Source organism: Hyla sarda, chromosome 10, assembly GCF_029499605.1.
Source record: "Hyla sarda isolate aHylSar1 chromosome 10, aHylSar1.hap1, whole genome shotgun sequence".
Lineage (NCBI taxonomy): Eukaryota > Metazoa > Chordata > Amphibia > Anura > Hylidae > Hyla > Hyla sarda.
The window spans coordinates 13,936,896-13,957,772 of NC_079198.1; the positions used below are offsets into that span (position 1 = coordinate 13,936,896).

At 43.7% G+C, this 20,877-nt stretch overlaps 1 protein-coding gene across 1 annotated transcript; it reads right to left on the minus strand.

Annotated features, from left to right (window-relative positions):
* Positions 1–415: 415 nt before the first annotated feature.
* LOC130293810 (phospholipase A2 inhibitor gamma subunit B-like) lies at positions 416–20,716 on the minus strand. Its single transcript, XM_056542940.1, has 7 exons — positions 20,627–20,716; positions 12,418–12,531; positions 7,570–7,719; positions 4,156–4,293; positions 3,932–4,075; positions 1,548–1,679; positions 416–776 (listed from the first exon to the last, which is right to left on the minus strand). Exons 1-7 carry the CDS (start codon positions 20,679–20,681, stop codon positions 541–543), a joined length of 969 nt encoding a protein of 322 aa, XP_056398915.1. The 5' UTR covers positions 20,682–20,716; the 3' UTR covers positions 416–540.
* Positions 20,717–20,877: the final 161 nt, after the last annotated feature.

Consider the following 20,877-nt stretch of genomic DNA (forward strand, 5'->3'; position numbering starts at 1 on the left):
TCAAAACCCAAGAGATCAGGCAGTTGGATTTTGTCTGATCCTGTTGTTCTCAGGAAAGATAAGACACCACTAGAACTGTCTAGCAGCGCCTTTCTCCCCTCTACTCATTCAGAACATATGCATGCTGGGTACGGCTAATATTGGGGGATCAAGACAGATAGCTGTTAGCCCACCGAGCAGATGGCTGACAGCTATCTGATGTGTATGGCCAGATTTTCCCATCTTGAAAAGTTATCCCCCATATCCACAGGATTGGGATTTGGGAATAACTATCTGATTGCGGGGGTGGGGGTGGGGTGCAACCGCTTGGGGGAGGGGGAGTCCGATGTGCGTGCATGATCCATTACTCCATTCTAATAGAAGACTAATATCCCTGTTCTCGAGGTTGGGGGGGGGGGGGGGGGGGGTAGGGAGGGGGTCTAGCAGAAATCAGACCAAAACCATATTGATTGACATTGATCACAATATGTCATATTTTGTATATGGTAGACTCAAAAGGTTTCATAGTGTTGCGGTATACGACACACCAAGGGGCTCGAATCATTGCATTGTCCATAATCCCTTGATAAGTACTAGTATAGCTCCGCCTATGAGGAGCCCGTTATGTGCAGTAGTGGACCCAGAGCTGAAATATGATGTAATTTTTCCATTATTACACAGGTTCCCTTGGCAGCAGTACAGTTTTTGGCTGGCTTGTATAGACAAAGAAGCCGAAAGACCCCAACATACGTCCTTAGAGCAGCAGCCCCGCAGCAGAGTGTTCCCCCGGGGAAACCCTGTACAAACACCAAAACAGAACAGAGTTAGTCCAATGTAGTGAGTATACAATAGTTGGCATATATTTGTTACAACACCCATTTCTATAATACTACAGATACCACTAATATCATCTAACAACAATACTATCATTTATTGGGGTCATGGGGTCCCACTCAAGCCCATTGATTTGTCATAAAAGAGGACTGTTAAATCCGTGGTCAAAATATTAACAACTAGGGATGCACTGAAAGGGAAATTTTGGGCTTAAACCGAAACTGAAAATTTAGGCTGTGCTTGGCTGAAAGCTGAAACCGAAAATGCATTGCCCCGCCCCCTTTTTTTAATATAGTTTTTGTTGCATTTTAGTAATTTTTTGGGGGGGGCAGGGGGGGGGGGGAGATATGATGTGACCAAAGTCAGCTATTTTTGCGTTGAGGATTTTTTTTGTGTTTACGTAAACATAATGATTTAATAGTTGGGACAATTACGCATGTGGCGATACCAAATATGTTTATTTTTATTGTTTTTTTCATATTTTTTTATATGGAATATTTACCATAAGGAGTGCAATAGCAAAAATGTGTTTTAATGAGCGCACCCATTTAAAGGACAGGACTTTTAAAAAATATGGCGCTTTTTTCCAGTTCAGTTCTAATAAGGTGAATATAGTTCAACTGCAACATTACACACAACCGGTGGTGCCATTGTGGAAGAAAGAAAGAGAAAGAACCATGTTTTTCTAACCCGGTACAACCTTTGGCACAAGAAGTCATTCTTTGCGGTATTACCTACTACATCCAGGCATCTGTTCATGTTTCCAGTGCAGCTGACGATGGTGTTGGTGGGGGTGGTGCACTCTCCTTTGCCAGTTTCGTTGCACGCGTAGCACTGGACTCCGTTTAGCGAATTATTCACTGTCACTGTTGGAGACAAAGACTTTATGGAGATAGAACGATTGGAGAAACTGCATTTCGGCACTCACCTATTAAAATGTAACTTTTATTTCATGATCTTCGTGAAACAGCTGTTCACTGGTGGAATAGGGGGAAAAAACTGTCATCATCGTGAAACAGCTGTCCATTGGTGGAATAGGGAAAAAAGAAACTGTCATCATCGTGAAACAGCAGTCCACTGGTGGAATAGGGAAAAAAGAAACTGTCATCATTGTGAAACAGCTGTCCACTGGTGGAATAGGGAAAAAAGAAACTGTCATTATCATGAAAAAGCTGTCCACTGGTGGTATAGTTAAAAAAGAAACTGTCATCATCGTGAAACATCTGTCCACTGGTGGAAAAGGGAAAAAGAAACTGTCATCATCGTGAAACAGCTGTCCACTGGTGGAATAGGGAAAAAAGAAACTGTCATTGTGAAACAGCTGTCCACTGGTGGTATAGGAGAAAAAAAGAAACTGTCATCATGAAACAGCTGTCCATGGTGGAATAGGGAAAAAAGAAACTGTCATCATTGTGAAACAGCTGTCCACTGGTTGAATAGGGTAAAAAGAAACGCTGCACAGGACAGCTAATCTCGCCCTCACTTACTGGACTTTGTCCTAGCCTGTGCTTCTGCTGGGACAAAGATGATGCTGCAGCCGGACAGGATTATATTTTGGACGATATGGAGACCCCTAGTGGTCTTTTTTATAAGCCATGATGATGTTTTGCCAAGATGTACGACATAAAGAGTTTTAAAATCTTGCAGTGCCCACTTAAAGTTGTTCTCCGGCCCTGAGACATCTTATCCCCTATCAAAGGATAGGGGATAAGATATCTGATCGCGGGGGTCCCGCACTCACCTGTAAGCACTGCAGGAGGCTCTCAGTGTTATGCATCCCGACCACGGGGACGGAGTATCATGACATCACGACTCCGCCCCCATGTGATGTCACGCCCCCTCCCATAGACTTGCATTGAGGGGGTGGGGCGTGACATCACACGGAGGTGGAGTAGTGACGTCGCGATACTCCGTCCCCATGGTCGGGAGGCATAACACTGAGAGCCTCCAGTGCGGGACCCCCATGATCAGACATCTTATCCCCTATCCTTTGGATAGGGGATAAGATGTCTTAGGGCCAGAGTACCCCTCTAAGGGCCGTGTATTTTGGAGACATAGTCATGTTGGACACTAAAGGTTCAGAATTTGCCCCACAGGGCCACAAACAACCAAAAAATTAATAAAAAATCTAAGGAAAATGCCACAATTGTCATATTCTTTTGTCCTATATGTTTAGAAAGCGTGAGGGACAGTTTGGATTCACGTTTCCACACCCCAATTCATAAGTCTGAACCAGAACAAAATGATTCCCATAGGTTCTACTATATGGGAGACTTTTTATGATTCATGCTTCAGTTGAGCAGAATAAGCAAAATGACCCTGATAAGCCTGCGAACCTAGATAAAGTCCAAACATTTGGGGAGAGATTTATCAAAACCTGACCAGAGGAAAAGTTGTTAAGTTGCCCATAGCAACCAATCAGATCTCTTCTTTCATTTTTGAAAAGGCCTCTGAAAAATGAAAGAAGCGATCTGATTGGTTGCTATGGGCAACTCAGCAACTTTTCCTCTGGACAGGTTTCGATAGATCTCCCCCTTGGTCTGTATAAGGGTCATTTTCTTGAAGACCCTTTTGGCCATGAGACTTTAAAGAACCTGGCTACTGCTTACTCCTTACCAAGAGGAGACTTGTTATAAAACGTCCATAAAACGACAGTCAGAGAAACAATAATGGAAATTATTCAAAAAATTGCGGCCATCTTGAAGAGCCTGGTTAGTGGAACACTGGTGGAGGCTTTTAGATGTGTGACTATGTTGGTCTCTAAGGGGGAGATTTATCAAAACCTGTCCAGAGGAACAGTTGCTGAGTTGCCCATAGCAACCAATCAGATCGCTTCTTTCATTTTGAAGAGGCCTTGTTAAAAATGAAAGTAGCGATCTGATTGGTTGCTATGGGCAACTCAGCAACTTTTCCTCTGGACAGGTTTTGATAAATCTCCCCCTAAGAGAGTACGGAGCTATAGAGTAGTCACACACTGACTACTAGGTAAAAAAAATTAAATAAAAAATAAACCTATTTGGACAATGTATATATATATATATATATATATATATATATATATATATATATATGTACAATACTTGAAACCCAGAGCATTCGTGTGAGGTGTAAACATTACCTGACTGTACGCCTTGGTTGCAGTTGTTGGACCCACAACACGACACCTGTGTGTAAACTCTGGCACCGCCGGCATTATACTCCAGCTGCCTTTCGCATAGGTTACTTTTTCCACAACCTTTAAACACAACATCTGAAATGGAAACTGCAGGGATGGGAGTAATATTAGTATACGATGTGTGATATTATGTCCATACATGGGTCATGGTCCTAGTTTGGTCTCACCATTGACATACAGGGTCTTGATAGTCATACAACGGTCTTGTACTCCAGCGCATCGGAGCGACGCCAGGTTGGATGCAGCACAGGACGCACTGTTGCCCTGACAGATCGAGCAGCTTAGACCCGAAACGGGGACTTGCGCTAAAAGAGAAGCAAAAAAAATCTCCATAATTCAGAATACAATGGCCTGGGCACTTACAACTGGATGGATGATGTTATCTGATGATGTATACGAATAACATGGCCGATTCCCTCATGATCTTCTCAATGGCAAAAGGGCCTCTCCACAAAAGTAAATATGCTACCCCAAAATAAAGAGTACCTCTCATGATCTTGTTACATTTTATAATCCTCCCAGTACGCTTTCCCATCATGATAAACCCCCCCCTCCCTTAATTTTTATAATTTTTTTTTCGTTTTCTACCTTGATATTGCTCTGTATTTTCTGCTCAGTCTCAGTCAGATTCACAGTCTGGGAAGGGGCGTTCCCCAGCAGGCGTGACATCATCTGAAGCCATACAGAGGAGAACTTCCTCCCTCACTCTGCTAAACACAGCCCAGAGCAGTTCAGTGTGAGATGAGCTATGATTGGATAAGGCTACACCCACACCCCTCAGCACTCCAGACTGCATTTCCTGATTTTAGACTTCTGCCAGGCCAGCAGGAGTCCAAAGTCTGTGCAAGGGATGGAGGGGAAATGTGCTCTGGACAAGTAGGGAGACACCTAGTGGCAGCTTTTTTAAACACAAATAAAACATAGAAAACTTCATTTTTTTTTAAACTAAGTACATTGAAAAGATTTGTTTTTATTTACCTAAGGAGTGCAATAGCAAATTTTTTTTTTAATGAGAGTGCCCAATTAAGATATTGGTGGTCCTCTTGTCCCATAGAAGATAACATTTTTGAAGGCCCTGTGCTCTTTTACCATTCTATGTTCCTGAAGGGTCAAAAGCAGTCTTTCAATCTAAAGCAGGGTCCAACTGACCATCTGGCCATGAGTTCTGGGAACCTACTTCCTAAGGGTACGTTCAGACGAGCGGATTTACAGCGTATTTTACGTTGCAGATTAGCCGCTGAAGGACCTCTGTATGGTGCCTTTACATGTGCCTGCTCGGAGCGGCAATACGCCGCTACGTGCAGACACACCGAAGTGATGTGCGAGTCGCCGCGCATGCGCGGTGTACTCGCACATATCGCGGCCGCTCCCCCTGCTCTGCGAGCTAGGCCGAGAGCTGCCGCCATGTGCGAGGTCGCCGCGCGCATTGCAGTGTGTCTGCTCGTAGCGGCATATTGCCGCTCCGAGCAGGCACGTGTAAAGACAGCATACAGAGGTCCTTCAGCGGCGGATCCGCAGCGAAATATGCGCAGAAGATCCGCACGTCTGAACGTAGCCTGAATGTAGAATGGGACCTTGAGCAACCTCACACTCTGGACCAGTGTTTCCCAAGCAGGTTCGAAACCAGTGTGCTTTCAGTTGTTGCAATACTACGACTGCCAGCATGCCCGGACAGCCGAAGGCTGTCCGGGCATGCTGGTAGTCGTAGTTTTGCAACAGCCCGAAGCACCCTGGTTTGGAAACACTGGTCCAGAGTGTGAGGTTTCTCAAGTCCAATTATACTAAGATTTTTGGTAAGTAGCTTTCCAGAACTGGGCACCTCTGGTTATGGGCAGTCGGGCACCGACCTCATGCCCAGATAGACAGTCAGCCCCTGCTCAAGACTTAGATTGTAACGTAGTGGTGTGAGTTAGTAAGACGCCAAGGGCCAACATACATTAAAGGGGTAATCCAGGAAAAATTTTATATATATATATATATATATATATATATATATATATATATCTCAACTGGGTCCAGAAAGTTAAACAGATTTGTAAATTACTTCTATTAAAAAATCTTAATCCTTTCAGTACTTATGAGCTGCTGAAGTTGAGTTGTTCTTTTCTGTCTAAGTGCTCTCTGATGACACGTGTCTCGGGAACCGCCCAGTTTAGTAGCAATATCCCCATAGCAAACCTCTTCTACCCTGTGCAGTTCCCGAGACAGACAGAGATGTCAGCAGAGAGCACTGTAGCCAGACAGAAAAGAACAACTCAACTTCAGCAGCTGATAATTATTGAAAGGATTACGATTTTTTAATAGAAGTAATTTACAAATCTGTTTAACTTTCTGGAGCCAGTTTATATATATATGAAGTTTATACATGTTGTTGAGGAATAGACCATAAACTGCACCATTTAAAGGAAACTGTCCGCTTTTTCCCCCCGCACTAACCAGCGGTACTGGCTGGTAGTGCGGGGGACGCTGATCAGTTTGAACCTTACCGTGCCCGGATCCGCAGCGTCGTTCGCCCGTTATCTTCTATTATCGGTATATTCAAATGAGGTGCAAACTGGCACTCTGACGTCAGTGCCGCCTGCCGCAGTGCCGCCCCGCTCATCAATATTCCTCCCCTCTCTCTCCATTACAAAGTGGGGAGAAGAGGGAGAGGCGGAGGGAGGGGAGGAATATTGATGAGCTGGACGCTGCAGCCTGGCACTGACGTCAGAGTGAATATACCGATATTTGAATATACTGATAATAGAGGATAACGGGCGAACGGCGCGGCGGATCCGTGCATGTTAAGGATCAAACTAATCAGTGCCCCCCGCACTACCAGCCAGTACTGCTGGTTAGTGCGGGGGAAGAAAGCTGACAGTTTTCCTTTAAAGGATTCCTCCGATGGAAAACAAATGTTTTCAAATCAACTGGTGCCAGAAAGTTACACAAATTTATAAGTTTCTTCTATGGAAAAATCTTAATCCTTCCAGGACTTTTCAGCTGTTTTATGCTCCAGATGAAGTTGTGTAGTTCTTTCCAGTCTGACCACAGTGCTCTCTTCTGACTCCTCTGTCCGTGTTAGAAACTGTCCAGAGTTGAAGCAAATCCCCATAGCAAACCTCTCCTGCTCTGGACAGTTCCTGACATGGACAGAGGTGGCAGCAGAGAGCACTGTGGTCAGACTGGAAACTACACAACTTCCCGTGGAGCATACAGCAGCTGATAAGTACTGGAAGGATTAAGATTTTTAAATAGAAGTCATTTACAAATCTGTTTGGCACCAGTTGATTTGGAAACATTCGTTTTCCACCGGAATACCCCTTTAAAGTAAAACATTTTACGAACTGTGATCAAACACAACATCTAGACTCTATGGGGGAGATTCATGAAAACCTGTCCAGAGGAAAAGTTGCTGAGTTGCCCATAGCAACCAATCAGATCGCTTCTTTCATTTTCAGCAAGGCCTCTGAGAAATGAAAGAAGCGATCTGATTGGTTGCTATGGGCAACTCAGCAACTTTTCCTCTGGACAGGTTTTCATAAATTTCCCCCTATATGAATTTGACTAATATACAGTATATTACAGTATATTATATTTACCATAGTAGGTGCCAGTGTTGCAAAAGTCCGAAATGCAACACTGTGAACTGACATAGGTCTGCTTGTAACTCAGATCCGTGTACACTGACTGATTGCATACAAGTCCTTGTGAGCAGCCTTTATATGTCCACTCTGTGATGTTCCCACCCTCTGCAAAGAAAAGAATTACACTATTATTATAGTATATTCTTGTATATAGGAGGCAGTATTATAGCAGTTATATTCTTGTATATAGGAGCAGTATTATAGTAGTTATATTCTTGTATATAGGAGCAGTATTATAGTAGTTATATTCTTGTACATAGGAGGCAGTATTATAGGAGTTATATTCTTGTATATAGGAGCAGTATTATAGTAGTTATATTCTTGTATATAGGAGCAGTATTATAGTAGTTATATTCTTGTACATAGGAGGCAGTATTATAGGAGTTATATTCTCGTATATAGGAGCAGTATTATAGCAGTTATATTCTTGTATATAGGAGCAGTATTATAGTAGTTATATTCGTGTATATAGGAGCAGTATTATAGTAGTTATATTCTTGTATATAGGAGGCAGTATTACAGTAGTTATATTCTTGTATATAGAAGGCAGTATTATAGTAGTTATATTCTTGTATATAGGAGCAGTATTATAGTAGTTATATTGTTGTATATAGGAGCAGTATTATAGCAGTTATAGTCTTGTATATAGGAGCAGTATTATAGTAGTTATATTCTTGTATATAGGAGGCAGTATTACAGTAGTTATATTCTTGTATATAGAAGGCAGTATTATAGTAGTTATATTCTTGTATATAGGAGCAGTATTATAGTAGTTATATTGTTGTATATAGGAGCAGTATTATAGCAGTTATAGTCTTGTATATAAGGAGCAGTATTATAGCAGTTATATTCTTGTATATAAGGAGCAGTATTATAGCAGTTATATTCTTGTATACAGGAGCAGTATTATAGTAGTTATATTCTTGTATATAGGAGGCAGTATTATAGTAGTTATATTCTTGTATATAGGAGCAGTATTATAGTAGTTATATTCTTGTATACAGGAGCAGTATTATAATAGTTATATTCTTGTATATAGGAGAAGTATTATAGTAGTTATATTCTTGTATATAGGAGCAGTATTATAGTAGTTATATTCTTGTATGTAGGGGCAGTATTATAGTAGTTATATTCTTGTATATAGGAGCAGTATTATAGTAGTTACATTCCTGTATATAGGAGCAGTATTATAGTAGTTATATTCTTGTATATAGGAGGCAGTATTATAGTAGTTATATTCTTGTATATAGGGGCAGTATTATAGTAGTTATAGTCTTGTATATAGGAGCAGTATTATAGTAGTTATATTCTTGTATATAGGAGCAGTATTATAGTAGTTACATTCCTGTATATAGGAGCAGTATTATAGTAGTTATATTCTTGTATATAGGAGGCAGTATTATAGTAGTTATATTCTTGTATATAGGGGCAGTATTATAGTAGTTATAGTCTTGTATATAGGAGCAGTATTATAGTAGTTATATTCTTGTATATAGGAGCAGTATTATAGTAGTTATATTCTTGTATATAGGAGGCAGTATTATAGTAGTTATATTCTTGTATACAGGAGCAGTATTATAGTAGTTATATTCTTGTATATAGGAGCAGTATTATAGTAGTTATATTCTTGTATATAGGAGCAGTATTATAGTAGTTATATTCTTGTATATAGGAGCAGTATTATAGTAGTTATATTCTTGTATATAGGAGCAGTATTATAGTAGTTATATTCTTGTATATAGGAGGCAGTATTATAGTAGTTATATTCTTGTATATAGGAGGAGTATTATTGTAGTTATATTCTTGTATATAGGAGCAGTATTATAGTAGTTATATTCTTGTATACAGGAGCAGTATTATTGTAGTTATATTTTTGTATATAGGAGCAGTATTATAGTAGTTATATTCTTGTATATAGGAGCAGTATTATAGTAGTTATATTCTTGTATATAGGAGCAGTATTATAGTAGTTATATTCTTGTATATAGGAACAGTATTATAGTAGTTATATTCTCGTATATAGGGGCAGTATTATAGTAGTTATATTTTTGTATAAAGGAGGCAGTATTATAGTAGTTATATTCTTGTACATAAGAGGCAGTATTATAGTAGTTATATTCTTGTACATAGGGGCAAGAAGTCATACACTACCTAAAAGTACCCTCAAGAGACTTTTTTTTTTTTTTTAATAGGGCAGCAGGCTTTTAAACCCTCTTTTGGCAAGACCCCACCTATAATCATTTACATATCTGGCTGAGACATTATGCTGCAATCCTACATTCGCATCTGGGTGCGTTTTTTGTTGTTGTCAATAAGTGTAATACTGTACAAATATATCAGTAGTATAGTAGTTATATTGTGTAAAAATTCATATGCACAAATAGTGACATTGGCTTCCCAATAGTTAACATAATTTATATACCGTATATTGTTCACTGATAGTCTAGCCCACCATGACATCCACTCCCGTATACATTCTGTTGCTTTTGAAATAGTCGCAGTATAAACAATATATTTTTGTTGACAATGGCCCTTTAAGTTTACACAAAAAAAATATATATAAAAGGAAACTCAGTGCACAAAAGAAGTACAATAGAAGCGGATGCTTTGAGCTACAATTGTTATGTTCCCATTGCTTCTATATTTAAATATTGAAAGCCCCGAGATCTTTGTTGGGAAGAATAGGCAGTTTGATGTGTTATTTGGCGCATAAAAGAAGTCCCTAGGATTCTGCAGTAAGTGGCCGTGGATGCGGTCTCTGCCGACTCCTGCCGAGGAACATAGATTCCCAGAACCGAACCGCAGCTTTGTCGAAATAATTTGTGTCTGAGGAATATCGACCCGATCCTTATCTGGGGTAATCGTGACAAATAGTACTTGCCGGTAAGACAAGACAATTGGATATCTGTAAGCTTCTTTGCATAATGATTTTAATACTTTAAAGCAGTGGTCTCCACACGGTGGACCTCCAGCTGTTGCAAAACTACAACTCCCAGCATGCACGGACAGCCGTTGGCTGTCCGGGCATGCTGGGATTTGTAGTTTTGCATCAGCTGGAGGTCCACAGTTTGGAGACTACTTCCTTAAAGTATCAGCCCCATCAGATCACGCCTTGAAGCCGTCGGCAGACAACGAGCGGACAACATTCCACCATAGCTGGCGCCGGCAGAACATACCGACACCATGGCTGCTTGAAAATGCGCCGTCTCCATAGACGTCAATGTGTTTCCAAGCAGATTCCACCGAAAGAATCGTCAATAGAATTGAAATTTCTAGGGCAGATGTTTCCGCCCGGGAAATTCCGCCATGTGCACAGTGCAACAGAATCCCATTGAAAGCAATAGGACTCTGCTGCAATGGAAATTCCTAGCAGATTTTTTTTTTTTGTACCAGATTCTGCTCGGAAATAAAAATCATGTGAGCATAGCCTTTAAATGGGCACTGTCAGATACAAAAAGTTTTGATATGTTGTAAAGCATGTATAACCAATAGGTTTTGCAAATGCTTTCATTAGAAAATTTTCTGTATTTTTCATACTGATAAAGACAGTCAAACAACTGCCCCTCCTGCCTGCTTGGACACATACTAGTCCTGCTGTGTCCATGAGTCATCACCTATGTCATGGACACACTTCCTTGATTGACAGCTGTGAGTGCAGGGCTCAGAACTGGAGGAAAAATCCTCCCACAGTCATCTTGTGTCCCGCTACTGTCAGTGAGGACATGCTGGGAGTTGTAGTTTTGCTAATGCTAGGGGAGATGTGAGCAGACAGCATACTGAGGGAGGGGGCGGAGACCTGCACATTGAGGCCACACCCCCTCCCTTTGAGAGGAATTCGGACTAGTGAGCTAAATAAAAAGTGTAATGAAAAAATAAATAAAGGTGCTAGACACATAAAAATTTGATGTACATGGTCAGGATTAGGTACTGAGTGATATATGAAAAAAATATTTTTTGTTGGATCTGACGGGTACACTTTAAGGAAAGGTAAAGAGTGGTTGTACTCACAGCAGTCGTTTCCAATGTTTTTTTTTGCAATTTTTTTTTTTTTTTTTAGAAAAATCTGATTAATAATGCAGATTAAAAATAATAATAAGGAACGCCAGAGGCAGACAATCATTTGAGGCCAGTTGCTAGGGGTGAATTTCCATAAAGGGGTACTCCGCCCCTAGACATCTTATCCCCTATCCAAAGGATAGGGGATAAGATGTTTGATTGTGGGGGTTCTGCCGCTGGGACCTGTGAGATCTCTGTGCAGCACCCGGCATTCATTTAGAACGCTGGTTGAAGGTGGCGGGGGTCGTGACATCATGACCACGCCCCCTCATGATGTCACACCACGCCCCCTCATGACATCATACCACGTGCACTCAATGCAAGTGTATGGGAGGGGGCATGGCACAAGGGGACCGCGACAACACAACCCCCCCTCCCCCATCACTCCAAGCATTTGGAACAAATGTTCCGAACGCTGGGGCAGTGGAGTACCCCTTTAAGCAGGGTTTGGACACAAAGGTTAGGGCATAAGTTTCTCACACCGGGTGCCCAACTCTCCTCATGTACGGAGCGATCTTTGCTCCGTGCAAGTAGACTGTTGACCCCCACACGAAGCGATGGTCAACACACCCCTCCATGTATCTCTATGGGAGAGACTGAGATACACGAACGCTGTATATCCGACTTTCCCATAGAGATACATGGAGGGGGTGTTTCGGCCAATGCTTCTTGCAGGAGACCGCAAGGGGTCCCAGTGGTCAGGCCATTGGGTGATATGCGGGTAAAGCAGAGACACGGACATCTTACCTACAACTGTGAATGCCTGTGACATACAGCTGGTCTGGTCCAGGGTGCAGAGCTGGGTAGACTCCTTGCAGTCATATGGTAATCCAGTGCAAAAGTTACACCTCAGTGTCAGCCCTAGGACAAAAAAAGAAATACTAGTAGTTTAGTGAACAGTAGGTCTTACTAGGTTCAGTTATGTATAAAGTATGTAGTGCTAGTCTCGCCCTCACTTCCTAAACTTTGTCTTGGCCTGTGCTTCAGCCGGTACAAAGGTGATGCTCCAGACGAATAGGAATATGTTCTGGATGGTATGGGGACCCCTGGTGGTCTTAGTGTGTATAGAATCAGACCAATTACTAGAATGAGCACACGGCTGAGCTCTTCTCTTCCTACTCTCTGTGCGGACGACCGACACATTCCCATAGACATCAGGGGTCCATCTCTGTCACACAGCACAGAGCCAAGGGAGAATTTACTTAACACACACTTCTCCCGCCTCATTCTAGCAATCAGTCACAGTCTGAATCAAAACTTTTGACATGATCGAAACTTTTGACATGTCTCGATGACAAAGGGACAGCGGACAATATGAATAGGTTCTCCAGGATTGGATAAAAAAGAATCAATAGCACGTGAATAAGAATATAGTGAAATAGTAAATACTACAAGAAATACATGACAAATTACAAGACAATTTCAGAAAACTATATATGAAGCAGTATGGGGGCATACAACTATATATAGGGACACAGACAGGCCTACAGATATATATGGGGACACAGACAGGCCTACAGCTATATATGGGGACACAGACAGGCCTACAGCTATATATGGGGCAGGATGGGGGCCTATAACTATATATGGGACACAGAGGGGCCTACAGCTATATATGGGGACACAGACAGGCCTACAACTATATATAGGGACACAGACAGGCCTACAGCTATATATGGGGACACAGACGGGCCTACAGCTATATATGGGGACACAGACGGGCCTACAGCTATATATGGGGACACAGACGGGCCTACAGCTATATATGGGGACACAGACAGGCCTACAGCTATATATGGGGACACAGACAGGCCTACAGCTATATATGGGGACACAGACAGGCCTACAGCTATATATGGGGACACAGACGGGCCTACAGCTATATATGGGGACACAGACAGGCCTACAGCTATATATGGGGACACAGACGGGCCTACAGCTATATATGGGGACACAGACAGGCCTACAGCTATATATGGGGATACAGACGGGCCTACAGCTATATATGGGACATGATGGAGGCCTATAACTATATATGGGACACAGAGGGGCCTAAAACTATATATGGGGCAGGATAAGGGCCTATAACGATATGTGGGGGCACAGAAGGGCTTAAAAATGATATATGAAGCAGTATAGGGCTTAAAACTATATCTGAAGCAGTATAGGGGCCTACAACTATGTATGAGGAAATAGTCAGGCCTACAACTATATGTGGGGTAGGATAAGGGCCTATAACTAAATATGGGGGCACAGAAGGGCTTAAAAACTATATATGAAGCAGTATAGGGGCCTAAAACTATCTCTGAAGCAGTATACGGGCCTACAACTATATATGGGACAGGATAGGGGCCTACAGCTATATATTGGGTAGGATAAGGGCCTATAACTATCTATGGGGCAGTATAGGGGCCTACAACTATATATGGGGCAGTATAGGGGCCTACAACTATATATGGGGCAGTATAGGGGCCTACAACTATATATGGGGGCAGTATAGGGGCCTACAACTATATATGGGGGCAGTATCTGGGCCTATAACTATATATGGGGGCAGTATAGAGGCCTACAACTATATATGGGGCAGTATAGGGGCCTACAACTATATATGGGGGCAGTATAGGGGCCTACAACTATATATGGGGGCAGTATCTGGGCCTATAACTATATATGGGGGCAGTATAGAGGCCTACAACTATATATGGGGGCAGTATAGGGGCCTACAACTATATATGGGGCAGTATAGGGGCCTACAACTATATATGGGGGCAGTATAGGGGCCTACAACTATATATGGGGGCAGTATCTGGGCCTATAACTATATATGGGGGCAGTATAGAGGCCTACAACTATATATGGGGCAGTATAGGGGCCTACAACTATATATGGGGACACAGACGGGGCCTATAACTATATATGGGGACACAGACGGGGCCTATAATTATATATGGGGACACAGACGGGGCCTATAACTATATATGGGGACACAGACGGGGCCTATAATTATATATGGGGACACAGACAGGCCCTACAGCTATATATGGGGCAATATAGGGTACTATTACTGTGTTGGGCAATACAGATGGGGACTTTGTTAAGAGGTGGGCATTGTGCTAGAAAAAGGCGCCAGGGACAACGCCAATTTGATTAAAAAAAAAAAAAGAATATGGTGAAATACCAAATACTATGAGAAATACAAGACAAATTATGAGACAACTTCAGAAAACACATAGATTGGGTGATCCACGCCTCCGATCAGCATTTCCCAACCAGCGTGGCTCCAGCTGTGGCAAAACTACAACTCCCAGCATGCCCGGACAGCCAACGGCTGTCCGGGCATGCTAGGAGTTGTAGTTTTGCAACAGCTGGAGTCACAGTGACTGAGAATCAGTGCCTTAGATAGTATGTGTTATATATGTCTGTTACTATTTTGTGCATTAGTTATGCCTCCTGTCCTCTATGAGACATAACCGATGCACAGAAGTATAATGATTTATACAGGAAAACCGTACAGCTGAATCCCAGGCACCTTTGCAATGTTAATTCCGCTATTCTGAGGAGTGAAGAGGAAGCGCGAGGATGGGAGATTGGAGGAGACGGATAAAATCTGTAATTCTGCCCGGAGCCTCTGTAGTCATGATCTAAATACCACTGAGCAGGTCGCTATATTGGAGATGGCACTAGAGCGGCATCATTTCCCGCAGCTGCCTATGGGTTTTAGATCATCTTACTTACTATATTCACATTAACCCAATTTTTTATTTAACCCAATTATTTATTTAAATATTACTGTTTCGTAAGATGCTCCAAATATTCTGCTTCCATTAAATGGTCACTCTCATTAAAACTAATTTTTGCTATTGCTCTCCTTATGGTAAATAAAAATTACGTTTTCTGTGTTTTATTTGTGTTTAATAAAGCTGCCACTAGGTGTCTCCCTACTTGTCCAGAGCACATTCCCCTCCATCTCTTGCACAGACTTTGGACTCCTGCTGGCCTGGCAGAAGTCCAAAATCAGGAAATGCAGTCTGGAGTGCTGAGGGTGTGTGTGTGCAGCCTTAGCCAATCATAGCTCATCTCACACTGAACTGCTCTGGGCTGTGTGTAGCAGAGTGAGGGAGGAAGTTCTCCCCTGTATGGCTTCAGATGATGTCACGCCTGCTGGGGAACGCCCCTTCCCAGTCTGTGAATCTGACTGAGCAGAAAATACAGAGATATATCAAGGTAGAAAACTAAAAAATACTAAAATTAAAGGCAGGGGGTGGTTTATCATGATGGGGGCAGTGTACTGGGAGGATTATAAAATTTAACAAGATCATGAGAGGTACTCTTTAACTGAAGCAGTAATTCGGGTAGGTTACTGCATATACATTTATACAGCTTCCATTGAGCTCAATACTATTCAACAATGGTATCCAAACTGTAGGTCCCTAGATGTTGCATATCTACATCTCCCAGCATGCACCATCTGAAGGACCACACTTTTAAGACCATTGCTATGCAGTATTAGTTTTCAGTAAGCTCCTCAGCTCCCCCTAGTGGTGGCTGGAGGTAGACAGGGTTTTATCATTTAAAAATGGGCACTGTCAGAATCGAAAACTTTTTCTATGTTCTACCTCTTGGCAAAACATTAACCTTTCTAATATTCTTAATAAAAAAATGTCTTATTTTTATAGAAATCATGGCTAATAAAATAAAAGACCACTAGGGGTCCCCATACCATTCAGAACATAATCCCGTCCAGCTTCAACATCATCTTTGTCCCAGCTGAAGCCCAGGCTGGGAAAAAGTCCTGGAAGTGAGGGCGGGACTAGTACTCCTCCGTGCTCACTCCTGTTCTGTTAGACCGCAGGATGAAAACAGAGAGGAGGAGTTACAGAGCAGCCTGCAGTGATTGGATGAAGAGAGCCAGCACAGCACAGCAGACTCAGGGCCAAAGCAGTAGGTCCTGACCCAGGACAGGAGGCGCAATGATCGGAGCACCGAAGCGGTGCAGTACACAGATATACTGCCTGCAGCCATATATATTGTATATGGCTGGAGGCAGTATGTCTGTGGGGGCACTGAGGGGCCTACAACTTTATATGGGGGTACCGAGGGGCCTTCAGCACCGCATTTATGATGCCATGTACTACAGCGAATCCATTGGATGTTTTGTTGGCATGGTTTCCTAGGCGCACAGTTTACACACTGATTTATGATGTGCGACTTTTGCATAAGTCACACGGTTTTGCGCAACGGTCACTCCAGCCGGGACCAGGTCCAGGTAGCCGCGCTGAGCTGACTGACAAAGTGCACTCCATATTAGCTCCAAGGCGCACGTAAGCATTAGCCGCCATTTATGAAATTGCACAGGCATCTTGGTAAACTCTGACCAGGTGTGCCTAGTGTACACTAGTGCTTCACACAGGCGGGGGGGGGGGGGCGTAGTCGTACAAATAAATAAATGACCCCTATTGACTTTAAGGTCCATTGTACAAAAAACTTATTTTTTACAGCATGGATCTGAAAAGAATAGCATAGTCCAGTGGTCTTCAACCTGCGGACCTCCAGATGTTGCAAAACTACAACCTCCAGTATGCCCGGACAGCCATCGGCTGTCCGGGCATGCTGGGAGTTATAGTTTTGAAACATCTGGAGGTCCACAGGTTGAAGACCACTGGCATAGTCCATATTTAGCATATGCAAGGTGAATGGCGAAACTAAATGTGAACAGGGCCTAAAGAACCATCACAGAGCATCTATTGAAACCAATGGTGGGGGGTGGGGATTGTGTGTCCCCCCCTCATTACCTCCCTAAGTCCTAGTACTGTAATTTACATACAAGGAGTCTTCAAGACCACACGAGCAAGTTATATCAGTGCACAAACAGTACATTGAATAAGTTCAGCTCTGCTACATCCTTAACTTTCTGTAATATAGTTTATGTGTAGCACCCCCCTATATGTGTAGCATCCCCTATATGTGTAGCACCTCCTATATGTGTAGCATCCCCCTATATGTGTAGCACCCCCCCATATGTATAGCACCCCCTATATGTGTAGCATCCCCCTATATGTGTAGCACCCCCTATATGTGTAGCACCCCCCTATATGTATAGCACCCCCTATATGTGTAGCACCCCCCTATATGTATAGCACCCCCTATATGTGTAGCATCCCCCTATATGTGTAGCACCCCCCTATATGTATAGCACCCCCTATATGTGTAGCACCCCTATATGTGTAGCACCCCCTATATGTATAGCACCCCCTATATGTGTAGCATCCCCCTATATGTGTAGCATCCCCCATATGTATAGCACCCCTTATATGTGTAGCATCCCCCATATGTATAGCACCCCTATATGTGTAGCACCCTCTATATGTGTAGCACCCCCTATATGTATAGCACCCCCTATATGTGTAGCATCCCCTATATGTATAGCACCCCCTATATGTGTAGCATCCCCCTATATGTGTAGCACCCCCTATATGTGTAGCACCCACCCTATATGTATAGCACCCCCTATATGTGTAGCACCCCCTATATGTGTAGCATCCCCCTATATGTGTAGCACCCCCTATATGTGTAGCATCCCCCTATATGTATAGCACCCCCTATATGTGTAGCACCCCCCCTTTATGTGCAGCACCCCCCTATATGTGTAGCACCCCCCATATATGTAGCACCCCCTATATGTGTAGCACCCCCTATATGTGTAGCACCCCCTATATGTGTAGCACCCCTCTATATGTGTAGCATCCCCCTATATGTGTAGCATTCCCCATATGTATAGCACCCCTATATGTGTAGCATTCCCCATATGTATAGCACCCCTATATGTGTAGCACCCTCTATATGTGTAGCACCCCCTATATGTATAGCACCCCCTATATGTGTAGCATCCCCCTATATGTGTAGCATCCCCCATATGTATAGCACCCCCTATATGTGTAGCATCCCCCTATATGTGTAGCACCCCCTATATGTGTAGCACCCCCCCTATATGTATAGCACCCCCTATATGTGTAGCATCCCCCTATATGTGTAGCACCCCCTATATGTATAGCACCCCCTATATGTGTAGCACCCCCTATATGTGTAGCATCCCCCTATATGTGTAGCACCCTCTATATGTGTAGCACCCCCTATATGTATAGCACCCCCTATATGTGTAGCATCCCCCTATATGTGTAGCACCCCCTATATGTGTAGCACCCCCCTATATGTGTAGCATCCCCCTATATGTGTAGCACCCCCTATATGTGTAGCATCCCCCTATATGTGTAGCATCCCCCTATATGTGTAGCATCCCCCTATAGGTATAGCACCTCCTATATGTGTAGCATCCCCCTATATGTGTAGCACCCCCCTATGTATAGCACCCCCTATATGTGTAGCACCCCTCTATATGTGTAGCACCCCCTATATGTGTAGCACCCCCTATATGTATAGCACCCCCTATATGTGTAGCACCCCCTATATGTGTAGCATCCCCCTATATGTGTAGCACCCCCTATATGTGTAGCATCCCCTATATGTGTAGCACCCCCTATATGTGTAGCATCCCCCTATATGTATAGCACCCCTATATGTGCAGCACCCCCCCTTTATGTGCAGCCCCCCCTATATGTGTAGCATCCCCCTATATGTGTAGCATCCCCCATATGTATAGCACCCCCTATATGTGTAGCATCCCCCTATATGTGTAGCATCCCCCATATATGTAGCACCCCCTAGATGTGTAGCACCCCTCTATATGTGTAGCACCCCCTATATGTGCAGCACCCCCTATATGTGCAGCACCCCCTATATGTGTAGCACCCCCGATATGTGTAGCATCGCCTATATGTGTAGCACCCCCTATATGTGTAGCATCCCCCGATATGTGTAGCACCCCCTATATGTGTAGCACCCCCTATATGTATAGCACCCCCTATATGTGTAGCACCCCCTATATGTGTAGCATCCCCCTATATGTTTAGCACCCCCTATATGTGTAGCACCCCCCTATATGTGTAGCACCCCAATATGTATAGCACCCCCTATATGTGTAGCACCCCCTATATGTGCAGCACCCCCTATATGTGTAGCACCCCCCACCTATATGTGTAGCACCCCCCATATATGTAGCACCCCCTATATGTGTAGCACCCCCTATATGTGTAGCACCCCTTATATGTGTAGCACCCCCTATATGTGTAGCACCCCCTATATGTATAGCACCCCCTATATGTGTAGCACCCCCTATATGTGTAGCACCCCCCCTATATGTGTAGCACCCCCTATATGTGTAGCACCCCCTATATGTGTAGCACCCCTTATATGTGTAGCACCCCCTATATGTGTAGCACCCCCTATATGTATAGCACCCCCTATATGTGTAGCACCCCCTATATGTGTAGCACCCCCCCTATATGTGTAGCACCCCCTATATGTGTAGCACCCCAACTATTTGTGTAGCACCCCCCCTATATGTGTAGCACCCCCCCTATATGTGTAGCACCCCCCAATATGTGTAGCACCCCCCTATATGTGTAGCACCCCCTATATGTGTAGCACCCCCCCTATATGTGTAGCACCCCCTATATGTGTAGCACCACCCCCCCTATATGTGTAGCACCCCCCCTATATGTGTAGCACCCCCCCCTATATGTGTAGCACCACCCCCCTATATGTGTAGCACCCCCCCTATATGTGTAGCACCCCCCCCTATATGTGTAGCACCCCCCCCCCCCTATATGTGTAGCACCCCCCCTATATGTGTAGCACCCCCCCCTATATGTGTAGCACCCCCCCCCCCCTATATGTGTAGCACCCCCCCTATATGTGTAGCACCCCCACCTATATGTGTAGCACCACCCTCCCCCCTATATGTGTAGCACCCCCCCCTATATGTGTAGCACCACCCCCCCTATATGTATAGCACCCCCCTATATGTGTAGCACCCCCCTGACATGTAGAAGCTACTGACCTGGAGAGAGGGAGACACAGAGGAGCAGGAGCCTCAGACCCTGGGCCATCTCCATTATTCGTCCTTTTTTTCATTCTCTCACCTGTTTCGCTCTCCTGGGCTCATCCTGTGTGACTGATCCACCCACTGGCCCTCAGCGCTGCCCCTCCCTGACATTCTCCGTCTTTCTAGACCGTCGACATATTTCATGCCTCTCTATACTACAATGGGAACGAAACCCCCCCTGCAGCAACGAAAGGACAGAAGTTCTG

Excerpts from the sequence above, each read along its gene's own strand:
- LOC130293810 (XM_056542940.1), bottom strand. The coding sequence starts at position 20,681 with ATGGAGATGGCCCAGGGTCTGAGGCTCCTGCTCCTCTGTGTCTCCCTC. Across the intron at positions 12,532-20,626 it reads CTGTGTCTCCCTCTCTCCAG|GGCTGACACTGAGGTGTAAC; the intron begins GTCAGTAGCTTC and ends TTTTTGTCCTAG. Across the intron at positions 4,076-4,155 it reads CAAGACCCTGTATGTCAATG|TTTCCATTTCAGATGTTGTG; the intron begins GTGAGACCAAAC and ends CCATCCCTGCAG.